This window comes from Haliotis rubra, unplaced genomic scaffold (assembly GCF_003918875.1).
Source record: "Haliotis rubra isolate DU_JTF1 unplaced genomic scaffold, ASM391887v1 Scf351, whole genome shotgun sequence".
Taxonomy (NCBI): Eukaryota; Metazoa; Mollusca; class Gastropoda; order Lepetellida; family Haliotidae; genus Haliotis; species Haliotis rubra.
This window is the reverse complement of record NW_025767026.1, coordinates 755,971-771,338: the sequence shown is the minus strand read 5'-3', so window position 1 is coordinate 771,338 and position 15,368 is coordinate 755,971. Positions and strand designations below refer to the sequence as shown.

Below are 15,368 nucleotides of genomic sequence, written 5' to 3'. Positions count from 1 at the left end.
ACATTTACATCAATGTATTTAGTATATAAGCACGTCACCTTCACATCTTTGCAAAAAAAAACAACAACTCTTGGCAAGCAGAATAAGGTAACTTATGTTGTAAGCATACATGGACTCTAAGATCACAATATGCATGGCAAAGAACCAAAGACTTCATTGAACTATCTCGTTTAAAAAATGTCCTAACTTGCTTGAGTCCTAACTTCAATGTCGGTAACAGTTTATGGAACTGATGGTGGTGACAGCCATTGATATAATGACATTGTTGTTTGTGTTTAGTCCATGGCTATCTATGGGGCAATTAAAATTGTATGCAACACATTGTTGATTTGTACAATTATTTTAGATGTAGTGGTGTCAGTATCTAAGTCAAATGTTGTGAAATTGGACTTTGTTGTTAACATTTTGCTTTCAAAAGTAGTCTCACCTTTCACCTGGCTCATGTTATAAGTCTCCATGCAGAGAGAAAGTCTACACAAGTAATATATCTGATTTTCATGAGATTGACAACGGACTCTGTGTTGCTTATTTCGGTTAATCAAAACTGAAACCGTTCCCAACAGTTGTAGTGGTAGTAGCATACATTATACACATATATATACAGGCATTAAATGAAGACAGCAAAAAGAAACAAATGAACAGTGTTTTAGATCTGCTGCACTCCTTGGTCAATAGGAAACATGTCAATAAAGATAGAGACTTTGCAAATGTGGCTGTCATTATTGATGTGATGCAATATTCTGCATAACTATTGGAAACAAGGACAAAACACTGAAATAAAAAAGGACAAGATCCTCAATTCTAGATGAGTGAACAGAATACAGTGTGCATTTTGACAGAACACAAGAGCATGTTTTTGGTACTAAATCAGAATACTCGTATTTGGTCGTGTGCATATGACACAAATCCTGAATCCTCATAGCAGACAATTAGGGAGGTAGATATACAGTATATATAGGAAATTTAAATGATATGATAAAAATGATGAACAAAGCAGAAAATATATGTGCCAACTTCTATTTCTTCCAGCAAGACAAATGACAAGTTATCAGTTTTTAGTCACAGGCAATATATGCTTATCATACGAAGTTTAGGAACACTCCATTCTTCCATATTACAAACGTTACAATCTGCCATGTTATGGCAACTAAAATAATATGACAGATTCTGCAATTCTTTAACTTCCTTTCAGTAGTATATACCAATCGATTCACAAACAAATATATGATAATAAGTCTCTGTGGTATGTTTGTCTGCACGTTTTGCTCATGACATTCGAATCTACTGTTAACAAATAACCATTTCTGTACATTTTCTATTCGTCATAAAAATCAAAACCATGTGTGTGTGTGTGTGTGTGTGTGTGTGTGTGTGTGTGTGTGTGTGTGTGTGTGTGTGTGTGTGAGTGTGAGGGTGTGAGGTAGATAGGTAGGTAGGTACTTAGGTAGGTAGGTAGAGAGGAACCCCACAAGTATTTCTTGATGGCTTCACCTACTCTAAGAATAGAACCAGAGGCCAGACCACACACTGGAGATGAATCATCAAGACATGCCGAGGGAAATGTTCCACTGTTGGGGACTTCCTAAAATATTTCTCGGACCACTGCCACCCACCTAGAGATCCGACTCAAGTCCAGTTTGTTACTACTTTGCGGAAACGGGCTAGAGAAGAAGCTACACCTGTCCAGGCTATCTACAATGGAGAAGACGTCCCGCATCTTCCTTCCTTCCCAAGCTTGAAGAGGTCCCTCTACCGACAACAATCCCTGTACTTCCACAGACGAGAGCTGATGTTCACTTAGAAGGGCAGTGGACCACAACTAGAGATGGCAGAAGATTTCTACTCTGTGAAGATGGCCAAGAAGACAAGATCTTTTCAACTGATGAGCAGCTGAGATGTCTTTCCGAAGCAGATACAATCTACATGGATGGTACCTTTTCCTGTTGCCCCAACCTTTGGAACCAGCTGTACACTGTACATGCCCGCAGTGGATATACGATGTACCCACTTGTCTTCTCCCTGCTGCCCAACCGACAACAGACAACATAGCTGTCCAGTACAAGGAAAATCCCCAAGTGCAGAGTTAGATTCGAAGAGCGGCTGGGCTTCCCCTACTTCCTCTTCCTGATGTTCAAGAAGCCTGGTTGGAGACTATGCAGGAAAAAGCAAGGTCCCAAGACTTCAATGACTACATGGCGACGACATGGGTTGACGACCTCGCCCGTTAACCTCTACCCCTATTGAATCACCACCACAGTTGGACCAAGGACAAACAGCAATTTGGAGGGATTTCATGCTCGTGTGAACAGAAGTCTCCCACATCAGCACCTAAACCTGTACCTCTTTGTGGACCTGCTCCAAGGCATAGAGAAATAGAGACTGATTTCATACTGATGTGCTTACTTGTACTGAATGTGATCATGATTCTTATTGTTATTATCATTATTATTAAAACGTTTTCCCTGATTTCTTAGATTTCTGTTATTTGTTTTATGGGCCATTCCTATTTCATTAAGAGGTAACAGGCAGGGGATTAGCTGTGCACTCAACCAGATAGTTTGTTGTTTTAACCTGTCTGACTTTTTGGACGTCTGACAAATGGGAGGATACCGACCACAGTAGAATGTTACACTCAACATAAGGAAACATGGTGTATTCGCTGTAAGAGGTTGTGTAGTGCTTGAAGAATGTCAGCGAGGATGACCTCCCAATCCCATTGGTCGCCTCTAACGACAAGCATGGATTCCAGAAGACCAATTCACACTCGCATCTTCACGGGCGTTTCCAGTAAGTAAATACTTCTTTGCCTTTTCTCGTTACTGTTTTAGCTTTAGAAAAGCCATCAATGCATTACAGGGAGACTTTAACCCAATTGGTAATTATCCACATATTCTGGTTCAATGTCTAGAGATTCAAGGGCATTTAAGTTAGGATTGTTTGCACTCGTATATGTTGTTACACACCCCTTTCTGCAGCCAGAAGAGACCACCCCCTGTCAAGACGTTGTTGCGCAGTGAAGTGTCGTCAATTAGGGAACATATTTATCACTTCCCTGCTCATTCGTGACCAACTCGTGTTATTCCGGGACAAACCGAATAGCGACTCGTGCCCCTCTGGAAGGATTTCATATTGGCGCATGAACATCAGAACTACTTTAAACAAGAACGGTAACTCTATTTCTGTTTGATTCCAATGTTTCTTAATACCACCGAAGTACTTGTACATTGTATTGCTAGGTTGTTGTTTTGGGGGTGTTTTGCTTATCTATTAAAAAAAATTAAACCTATTTGATACAACTAAAAGGAGAAAAACATATTTGTTAAAGACATATTCTAATGTAATTATTACCAGCTGTTCACCTTATAGTTCCAATTATGTTAATTTTCTAAATAGGGTTTAATAATCACGAATGGGAATTGTTTTATTGAATAAACAAATAAAATAACATTTTTACAGCTACATTAAATCCCAAAGTAGATACTCAAAAATGACTTTAAAATATTTCCTTGCTGTCACACACCTGGAAAAAAATATGAATGACCAAAAAACAGTCAGACTAAAATATCACCAGAGCTGTGAAATATAAGCCCAATGTTAACGATTAAGGTTGATTAGTAACATACAAATGCGATATTATTGTTTTGATTACATTTCCTAAAATTGTTGGAAGCGCACGTACAATCTCCATAACAAGCCCGCAAGATCGTCAGTTGGACCGATGAGAGCCGTTATGTCAACAAACGCACGTGCGTTTATTTGAATCTTTCACCGTTAATCGCATGATTCTTATTAAAAACTTCATAAGAGGCAGCAAAATCCTGTTAGCTACGTTCTTTGTACTTTCAATATGACGATATATATTTTTCATGATTTTTTAAACAATGACATAATGCACCGCACTCATTTACGCGCGTTCTGATTGGTTTGTCGTATTTTCGCACATAACAAGCATCGAGAGGGGGACGAGTCTTCTTGGAGGTTACGGAAAGGGGCGAGTGGTGACGAATGGTTTTTACCAGTACGAAATCATCCATTTTCTGATGGTGTCTGCTTTTCATGCTGATCAGAATCATCTAAATTTCCCCACTTGACTAAATCCTAATGTAGACTCTGATAGGAGTTCTAGGTCACTCTTCATTGTTTCCAGCTCTTCTTTACCCCTTTTACGGCTCTATTTTAATCAAAGTTGGAATAATACGTAAAAGACACATATTGTTTCTCGGCTTTGTTCTGACCCCACACTTTCCTTTGTAAAGGTATCAAACTGCTCTTTTCCTATCGGTCCCATTTTCACATGATGCGATGGTCCCGGGCAAAGTGGAGTATAAATGTCAAAATTTGCACTACAATTTCCTGAATTGATTTAAAAGACGGCAGAACTAAAAAGTAACTTTTATGACGCAAACGTACAGGAAATACATGAGGCAATCTATTGGCTTGCATGGTGTGGGGATGTCCTGTCGCAACACTGGTGCTAAGTTGTACATTAACCACATGGTCCACTTAAGAGGAATCACCGATGAAGTAAAGTGTCGTCCAAGTCCTGCAAACTGAGGAACACCAATGACCCTGATGATCGGGTGTAAATTCGTGTGGCAAGCCATCAGTATCATAAACCACGCCGAAGAACTGCAATTGGGAGTGGGTGTCTTTTAGACTCTCCATCATTGCCATCAGAAGAGGGCTGCGACGTCTGAGGGTACGTCATCCGATGAGACATCCCTTTCTGACAGATAGGACCAGGCAGAACGTTGCCCACGACCTTTGTCACGTATAGAGACGTCGTATCATCCGGAGATGATCTATTCACCTGAACCCGTCAGTGATGGTGTGGTGTTGCATTTCGTGTGGCTGCTAGTTGGATCTGAAACATTACCTGGGAAACACAAAGGTCAACCGGAAGTACTGGATACGGCCATAGTGCCACATTTTGTTAACTTTGCCAATCGTCAGATAGGCCGTCTCGTTCCGTCATCACCCTTTTTTCAGAACAATTTCATTGAAACATTACAATGGCTCGCAGTTTTGTTTTTTGTTAGTCAGAGTAAAATGTGTGACAGATACCATTGTAGTCCGTGTAATTTTGGTTTTCAAAGCATATGCACCAAATGTGTTTTCGTACTCATCTTAAAAAAAGTCGGTTATTGCATGATTAATGCTCATGGATATATTTCATAATAGCAGCTTGTCAATTGTAGTACAACTGTCACGGATCCTGTAAACGAAGAATATCAATGTGTCAGCGTGGGTTTTCAATGTCTAATAAATAGAGATTATTAACCAAGTGTTTTTCCGTATTATTAATATCATATATTTGGAATACAAAGGTTAATAATGTGGTTAATAATGTGTTTATCATAAAATGTCATTCTTAAAATTACTCTTTAAAAAGAAACGAAGATTTATTTAGTGGGGTGCACTTTGGAAGCATTAAGAATCTGCCCCTCCAAAGCCAACAAGTAAAGTTCAGCATGGTAGGACCGTGCAACAAAGTCTGTGCTCTGTCTTGACCAGCTTGCCGAGACAGTTGGTGTGTTCTCATTCCGTAGGTCAGACTAACATGTGGTCCCGATAGAAATAACTGTCCTTGCAACTGCACAACAAAGACTGATCAGCTTGTCGAGACAAATGATTAAGAAACCGTCAAGTCTCGTTATTCCTGGACCTAAGAATTGGCTGAGTATTGTCTGCCACAGCTGTGTATGGCTCGACGGGCTACATGCTCTGGGGTCTCCAAGACAGATTACATGATAAATGCACAACACCAACTGTCATCACATGTATAAACTCGTCATATGAGCGAAATATTCTCAAGCACGACGTTAAACCCAATTTTACATCACATCACATCTGTAAACACTTAAGTGTTCTGTCTTGCTATTGTTACGACTGGCGGGACCTATCTACTCGTAAGTAAAAGAGTGAGTGAGTTTAGTTTTACGCCGCACTCAGCCATATTCCAGCTATATGGCGGCGGTCTGTAAATAATCGAGTCTGGACCAGACAATCCAGTGATCAACAGCATGAGCATCGATCTGCGCAATTGGGAACCGATGACTTGTGTCAACCAAGCCAGTGAGCCAGACCACCCGATCCCGTTAGTCGCCTCTTACGACAAGCATGGGTTACCGAAGATCAATATTCTAACCCGGACCTTCAATGGTCCGTAAGTAAAAGGGAAAAACACAATTTCCACAGTCATAAGAAATCCCTGCTAAAAGCAGTCCATTGTTCAATTCCTAGTGTGTCATGAACATGTGTAACTGGTTCCTGGTGTTGAAGCATTGTACCAGGAACTACTGATCATAGATTTTGTCCATTGATCACGGTGTCTTGATTGACATTTCAGTAAAATGTGTTGTAATACAAATCTATTTCCCAATGTTTTCTTTACTTATCGGAATCGGAATGTTTGTACTTTTACACAGTAATTCAAAATCATATGACTGGATTTTGTGGTCCATCGATCACTTGATTGTCTGGTTTGTTTATAGGCTGCTGTGGCAGGGATGGTGCTGTGCGGCGTCAGGCAAAAGATATTTCCATTTTCAGGCAAATTTTGTGAATGGGGGGTGTTACCGTCATGGCAGGATATGCTTACCCTTTCCGCGAACAGGGAAGGTGGGATAGCCTAGTGGTTAAAGCGTTGGCTCGTCACGCCGAAGACCCGGGTTCGATTCTCCACATGGGTACAATGTGTGAAGCCAATTTCTGATGTCCCCGCCGTGATATTGTGGGAATATTGCTAAAGGCGGCGTAAAACTAAACTCACTCATCACTGACTTTCATTGATCCATTCATATGACTTTCGCAGCTGTTTTCCTCCCTTTGCACCAAAGGGAACTTGTCAAGACTGGGTATTCGTTTGCGCTGACGCTCTATGCCTTTCTCTCAGTTGCTTTCCAAGACGAACATGGCGTTGATATGTTAATGCAGATGTATGTATGTATGTCTGTATGTCTGTCTGTCTGTCTGTCTGCATGCATGTATGTATGTCTCTGTGTGTGTGTATGTATGCATGTATGTATGTATGTATGTATGTATGTATGTATGTATGTATGTATGTATGTATGTATGTATGTATGTATGTATGTATGTATGTATGTATGTATGTATGTATGTATGTATGTATGTATGTCTCTGTGTGTGTATGCATGCTTGCATGTATGTATGTATGTATGTATGTATGTATGTATGTATGTATGTATGTATGTATGTATGTATGTATGTATGTATGCATGCATGCATGTATGCATGCATGCATGTATGTATGTATCTGTGTGTGTATGTATGTATGTCTCTGTGTGTGTATGTATGTATGTCTGTATGTATGTATGTATGTATGTCTCTGTGTGTGTGTATGTATGTATGTATGTATGTATGTATGTGTGTGTGTGTATGTATGTATGTATGTATATGTGTATGTATGTATGTATGTATGTATGTCTCTGTGTGTGTATGTATGTATGTATGTATGTATGTCTCTGTGTGTGTATGCATGTATGTATGTATCTGTGTGTGTATGTATGTATGTATGTATGTATGTATGTATGTCTCTGTGTGTGTGTATGTATGTATGTACGTATGTATGTATGTATGTGTGTGTGTATGTATGTATGTATGTATGTCTCTGTGTCTGTGTATGTATGTATGTATGTATGTATGTATGTGTGTGTGTGTATGTATGTATGTATGTATGTATGTATATGTGTATGTATGTATGTATGTATGTATGTCTGTATGTCTGTCTGTGTGTCTGTATGTCGGTGTGTCTGTATGTATGCATGCATGCATGTATGTATGTCTCTGTGTGTGTATGTATGTATGTATGTATGTATGTATGTCTCTGTGTGTATGTATGTATGCATGCATGCATGCATGTATGTATGTATGTATGTCTCTCTGTGTGTGTATGTATGTCTCTTTGTGTGTGTGTATGTATGCATGCATGCATGCATGCATGCGTGCGTGCGTATGTATGTATGTATGTATGTATGTATGTACGTATGTATTTATGTATATATTAAGAGACTAAGCGTTAGTCTAGTTACGTGCTGATGCCATTTTTGTACCCAGTTTGTTGCGTGTTCTGACAGGAAACCTGAGGCTGTGTGTTTGAAACTGATTCGATCTTTATTCATTAATCTTCTGTGGTCATTCGCTGATTTCACAATTTCGCCGTAATTGGTAATCACCTCGGCACAACATGATCCAGTCAGAGATTACTGCAGGAGAGCAGAATATCGTCCGCTGGTTGATTTTTTGGTAAAAACAGGGCAAAACATTGATAATGATATATAAACTTTAAAACTTGCGCAAATTTTCTTGATGTGGTTGTTATTGTTGTTGTTGTTGATGATGATGATGATGATGGCGGCGGCGGTGATAATGATTATTTAGAGATTTTACGGGAGCTTCCCGACATGACGCGTATGTCGCGCACTGATTTATTTTTTCGTGTGCGAAACATTCTCTTGTGTTTCCTCCATGTATATGTAGATATCGGTTTTCGATAGAACCAACGTCGTCAAACTATACAGTCGGCTATGGCTGGGGTAATACCTGTCCTAAATTACAAATGTGTATTTTGTATCGGTACCAACAGCGTCAACGTCAGTTGTTGAACGGGACTGATTTATAGGTGTAGGTCATTTGAATCGGCAGCCATTATTAGGATTTGATATCTGACTAGACAGTTCCGGAGGTTTCACACAGCCTCTCAGATGCGAATGCCTCAACAGTGATGAGGAATTGTTTGGTTCGGTGACGAGTCTAGATTCTGCATCAAGCCGATGGAAGGGAAAGGTGATACCTACCTCGCCATGTCCGTTTTGCTGCCTCGTGCATCATTCGTCACCACTCGCCCCTTTTCGAAACCCCCAAGACGGTTTTCGGCGAGTGGTTCATGAGAAGTTCACGGATGCAGCGTGCATAACACATAGACTTGAAGTACACAAAAATAAAATCTTGAAAAATATTTAATCTTTTGAAAGGTGTAACTGTATTAATCAATTCAGGGTGAATGCACATCCGTATTTTAGAGTGAGAGTCTAAAGCAATGTTTGTATATTATTTAGTAGTATTTGACACACGACAATAATAACCGTTCTGCCGACATGTTGACCAATGGTGACCAACACTTACATGCCACAAGTTCATTAACAACTTTGTAAACGTTTCCTGTCACGTTTGTCGTGCCGGCCATGTTGACGCCCTTTACGTGACCTACCTGTACTACGACGCGCTGTTATTGGGACTGATTGTCTGAAGCAGTGGTTACTTCTAAGGACCGGGAGTCGGAGTAGCCTTGTGGTTAAAGCGTTCGCTCGTCACGCCGAAGATCCGGGTTCGATTCCCCACATCGGTACAATGTAGGAAGCCAATTTCGTCCCCCACCGTGACATTGCTGAAATATTGCTAAAGCGGCGTAAAACCAAACTCACTCACTCTACTTCTAAGGACGGGGCGGTGAATCCAATCAATCAGCCAATCAACTTTATTACCATAAGTTTATAAATACATGCAAAACATTATGGAAGTATTTGTCAGAAATATATCATTTGAAACTATGGGTTCAAACAAATCCAGCAATTATGTATGGATAAACTAATCATGTCATATTGACAGAAATTATGATGGAAAGAAACTAATATAGATTTCGTAATTGCTTTACATAGTGGAATTCAAATCGGGCTATTTTATAATAGTTAGGATTGTTTACAAAATAATCATGTCATAATGACAGGAGTTATGATGGAAAGAAACTAATATAGATTTCGTAATTGCTTTACATTGTGAGATTCAAATAGGGTTATTTTATAATAGTTAGGATTGTTTACAAAATAATTCTTTAAATACATATTTCTGGAGGCAGTATATTTATTACATTGGAATAAATAATGAAATTCATCTCCGATCTGGGAGGGACATTAGGGACAAAATCGTTTATTTGAGGTAATTAATAGCTAGCGGTTTTAAATATGATTAAAATATTACAGTGCTTTGTTCCTAATTAACATTCCACTAAAGAAATATTATAATGATATTTCATACAATCATAGATAACAGATTTAGAGGAAGATGATATGAGGTTGTTAAGCAATTGAAGCGATTGATCTGAAATTCAAAGGTTAACAGCATTTTTTTAACCAAGAAAAGGAAATTATATCTTAAGAGCGCCAAATATTGGACATACCAATATTATCAAAAATAGTTTTATTGTAGTTGAGCCATTTATAGTTGTGGTTGTATTTCATTGAATTTGTTAATAATGTTTGATATAATGCTGTTAACGTAGAATTACATTTTCCTGATACTATTCTGGACCAGAAACACAACATCGGCAGTTTGATTTGATCAACAAGAGGTGATCTCCCTGTTTCCCGATACAAGATATATGTTGGGGTACTGCGTCTGAGGCCTAACATATTTGAATCCTTTCAATTGCTTTTACTTTATCAAATCCCCATAGTTCGCTCCCATAGAGCAAGATAGGGCAGATAGCGCAATAGAATAAATAGAGTTTACATTCTATGGACATATCAATATTTCCTAAACGCTTGTACAACAAAATTATATTAAAGCAAGCTTTATTTGCCTGGGTAATGTCAGATTTTCTGGTATTTGAATATAACCAAGGTATTGATATTGGTTTTAAAGCTTGATGCTATCTTGGCCAATCATAAAATTATAATTTCCTGTCAGGTTCTACTTACCAAAGATTACGATTTTGGTCTTTTGACCATTTATGGATAATTTATTTTTTAAACAATTGTTGTAAAAACAATCTAACTAATTTTGTGATTCTTTTGGATCATCTGATAATATAGTAAAACCAGGAGTCGAACAAATATGTATATATTATTAATGTCGAGTGTAACTGTTACACCGTCAACATTATTTCGAAGAAGCGAATTTTCTAAATCATTTAAGTACAGTGCAAATATTACGGGGAAAGATTTTCTCCTTGTCGTACACCATTTTTGCAATAAAAATACTGAGAGTGTTGGCCATGGTGTTCTACACAGGATTTATTCCAGCAATACGGCAACAGCATGAGCATCGATCTGCGCAACTGGGAACCGATGACATGTGTCAACCAAGTCAGCGATCCTGACCACCCGATCCCGTTAGTCGCCTCTTACGACAAGCCTAGTTTGCTGAAGATTCTAACTCGGATATTCTGTCAATATTGCTTTTTCCGGGTCCACAAATGTTATCACTGTCCTCGTAGAGTACTGTTGTATATAATTATCCAGAAATATCGTCCACATGTGATATCGTGCTGAGTGATATCGAATTCCTAGGATATATCCACGGCAATGCAATTGCATCACAAAGATTTGTACGCTCTCGGTTACCATGACGACATGCATATTCAAAAGACACCAGTCGTTCCTCTTAGGATAGGTCACAGTCGTGGTCAGCTGTACCTTTCACATCTAAGACATTGAATAGTTTTTTACTAACTGAAAGGATGGAAGAAAGATTGATGACAAATAGTCTGACCCTCACATATTTTGACATAATATACACCAACAATACAAGTTTTTTATTGACTGGTACTGGTAGATATCAAAGGTGATTAGGATGACAGTCTCTATCTCTTGTCATCACAATCATTTCTTCCTCCCTCGCCGCCAACGTCGACCTGTTCGTGGTGATGGAGTTGTTGCTGTCACGTCGGTGACCGAACATCGTCTTGAGGAACTGATAACGGAACTGTCTTCCAGCGAAGAAGTACAGATAGAAGTTAACGGCGTGGTTGGAATCGGCGAACATGGATGTAAGCACGTCGAGGACACGTCGCTGCACATGTTCCTGGGGTGATTGAGGGGGGCCAGCTTTAATGACGAGCATGACGACGCAGCGAGGAATGGTCAGTATGACGAACATGATGGTCACGGTGACCAGCATAATAGTGATGTGGTTGTCATGACTACCAGACCCTGATCGCTGGGCTTTCTTTGAGGAACCTGAGTTCATGGCTAAATGTCGACGGACTTTGGAGGACTGTTGTATGCTGTAGACGATGAGGAAGTTGAACATGATGAGAACGGTGCAGGGAATGAATGCATATACTGATGCGCTGATCCAGTACCAGTATTCCGTGGTGAAGTCCCTGTAGTCGGCGGAGTAGTCACACCCGTTGACGGAGTTTACCATTGTCCAGAATATGTGCAGATGTAAGACACAGAGACACGAAAATATTACACACACGAGGAAAACCGTTCGCCTTAATGTCCAGATACTTGCAACCTTTAGTGGAAATCGTACTGCCATAAAACGCTCGGTCGCCACAGCAACCAGAATCCAGTTTGAAAAGGCAGCTGTCACAAGTCCAAAGAAACACATGAACCTGCATCCCGCGACTGAGAAGGCGTTAGGGTGATGTAGCAGCTCCATGAAAATTGTTTTAAGTATGAGAGCAACGTTGTCGACGACACTCAACGCTGCGATGTAAAATGTTGATGACTTCAACCGTGACATTTTGAGAATGGTCACTATGCTGGCGAGGTTGCCAGGGAAACCGAGAATCAGAATAAACAATATATAATATCGCTCTATGGAACCAATCACAGGCAGGGAATTGGAATACTCCGTGTTACCGACGTCACTGGCCACGATTCCTGACGTCATATTGTAGGTGTGGTTCCAGGCGTTACCATGCTGTTGTAAGCTGTCGTTCATGTTGAACGATTCCATCTTCGAGACGAGGTCCATTATCCCATCATCCCACCTGAAACACAGTTGGAGAAAGTTAGCGTTAACACATCCAGACACATCCCTTATATCCCAAACCCTACACCAACCCCCATTCACGATACGTCACATAGTTCCTCTATATCCCCAAGGCTCGTAAACCTACACCTTCCCCCATTCACGATATATCACATAGTTTCTCTATATCCCCAAGGCTCGTAAACCTACACCTTCTCCCATTCACGATACATCACATAGATCCTCTATATCCCCAAGGCTCGTAAACCTACACCTTCTCCCATTCACGATACATCACATAGTTCCTCTATATCCCCAAGGCTCGTAAACCTACACCTTCTCCCATTCATGTGGGTCTTGCCAGGGCAAATTACCCACCCTTGATATTCATTAATATTTTGTCGACAAATCAAACGTCGACACGTGGAAAGGGTAAGGGAGGTAACTCGTATTACCTTGAACGAAAGCCATCGCCAATTTTAATGGACATGACGACCACCTTACCACCTATAATGATTCTTGAGTGCATTCGTTTAGCTGCTAGTCAGTTTTTTCAGTATTAAATTGCTCTCACACTCAAAGATAATCATAATCGGTCTGGCTTCAATATTGCTGATAATGTCAACCCAATATTGAGGCTGGTTTGTAACTCGCACTCTGATTGGTACGTTTGACCTTGCAGCGTAGCCAATCAGTTTGGCAAATGGATATCAAGAGTAATGGGAATGGTTCAAGGGGCTAGTGTAGAAATATACTCTCAAAAAAAAGAAAACGCATCATGAAAATAGCAATTTCGTGTAGCAATGAATTAAAACGTGATTAATTTTACAAAATGTTTTGCTCTGTTTATGAGTCCTATGGTGTTTATGTTTTGAAACATCACAACAAAACGCACCATCCGTAAAATACCCCGTATTTAACAGCATGATTTTCAATTTCGGCGTGTAGTGTCACATAATACACAAGTCACATGCAATGCACGTGAAAGTTGGGGATCAGATAGTCTCAATGATGGGTATAAAAGGTTGATCGCTGTCTGTCGATTATTCACTGTATTTGGAATATTGTTGACGAACGCAAAATGCCACGTCTAAGTGAAGCCAACCGTCATATCGCCATTGGTTTGCTTGAAGCTGGCCAGTCTCAACGTGCAGTTGCCCGACGCATGAATGTTCACCAAAGCACGGCTCTGGGAGAGATATCGCCGGCAGAATTCGGTAGCAGATGCCCCTCGTAGTGGGCGAGCTCGAGCGACCACTGCGGCGCAGGATCGCTACATCCTTGTACATCACCTGCGTCATCGAACAGCTACGGCGACCAGTACCGCTCGACAAATACCCGAATTGAGGAGGCTTTCTGCACAGACCGTCAGGAACAGATTGAGAGAGGCTGGTTTACGTGCCACAAGACCTTACTTTGGCCCTGTGCTTCGACAACAACATCGTCGACATCGAGTTCAATGGTGCACCAACGTTCAGGCCTGGAACCTACCGAATTGGCGTAGAGTCTGGTTCAGTGATGAATCACGATTTCTATTGGAACGACGCGATGGAAGAATGCGGGTGTACAGACGTCGACGTGAACGTTTCGCCGACGCTTGCGTTCCCCAGGTGGACAGTTTCGGCAGGGGAAGTGTTATGATGTGGGGAGCGATCACCTGCCGTAGGAGAAGTGATTTGGTGATGATCCAGGGCAACCTGACAGCTCAAACTGACTTTCCTCGAGTTGGTGCCAAAGACAGATAAGTCTGCATTCCCAGTGTGTAATTTCGCTATATTTCATTAACTCATAAAGCCTACAAGATGTTTCAAAATAAACATAAAAATACAGTTGAAATTCCTATATGCGTTTCTTTTTTGGGAGAGTATACTTCCTCTGTAGAGGTAGAGGATGCACGATATGGTGCTTGTGTCAAAATAATGTCGAATACTGTACAGGAATTCAAGACAAAGTTTTCAATCCACCGTGTTTATTTAGACAAAATAGGTAACTACATCTCAAACTGAATCACGGATAACACTGTCGTTTTACGCGCCTTGAAGAGTAGCGCCCTTTAGAGTCCTGATTGTCCAAACCAGGAAATGTGTAAGATCTGTTGGGTCTTCCTCCTGTGTAATTCTGGCACAACTGGAATATAGTCCAAACATTGGGTAAACTAACGTATTCATTTTTTCTATTTAGAGGTAAATCGATATCATATAAATCCCAAAGTCAGGGGGCTTGATGAAAACATAATACATTTACCTGTATATTGTGTTACTGTTTAATCATAAGTCAACATACGAGTTAAAATATACGGAGGGCCACTTGTCATGAGGTTTAATGTATGACTGTGTCCCACATTCGTAAAATTCGTGACCCGTAAGATCCGGGTTAGAATAGGTCTTCATCAACCCATGCTTGCCACAAAAGGCGACTATGCTTGTCGTAAGAGGCGACTAACGGGATGCTCATGCTGTTGATCACTGGATCACTGGTTTTACGCCGCACTCAGCAATATTCCAGCTATATGGCGGCAGTCTGTAAATTATCGAGTCTGGACCAGACAATCCAGTGACCAACAGCATGAACATCGATCTACGCAATTGGGAACCAATGAAAGTCAGCGAGCCTGACCACACAATCCTGTTATTCGCCTCTTACGACAA

The 15,368-nt window shown here is 40.4% G+C and overlaps 1 protein-coding gene across 1 annotated transcript; it reads right to left on the bottom strand.

Moving 5' to 3' along the window:
• Positions 1-11,187: 11,187 nt before the first annotated feature.
• LOC124285068 (G-protein coupled receptor dmsr-1-like) lies at positions 11,188-13,210 on the bottom strand. Its single transcript, XM_046721212.1, has 2 exons — positions 13,176-13,210; positions 11,188-12,739 (listed from the first exon to the last, which is right to left on the bottom strand). The coding sequence occupies exons 1-2, from the start codon at positions 13,208-13,210 to the stop codon at positions 11,575-11,577; spliced, it is 1,200 nt and encodes a 399-aa protein (XP_046577168.1). The 3' UTR covers positions 11,188-11,574.
• Between the last annotated feature and the right edge of the window lie 2,158 nt (positions 13,211-15,368).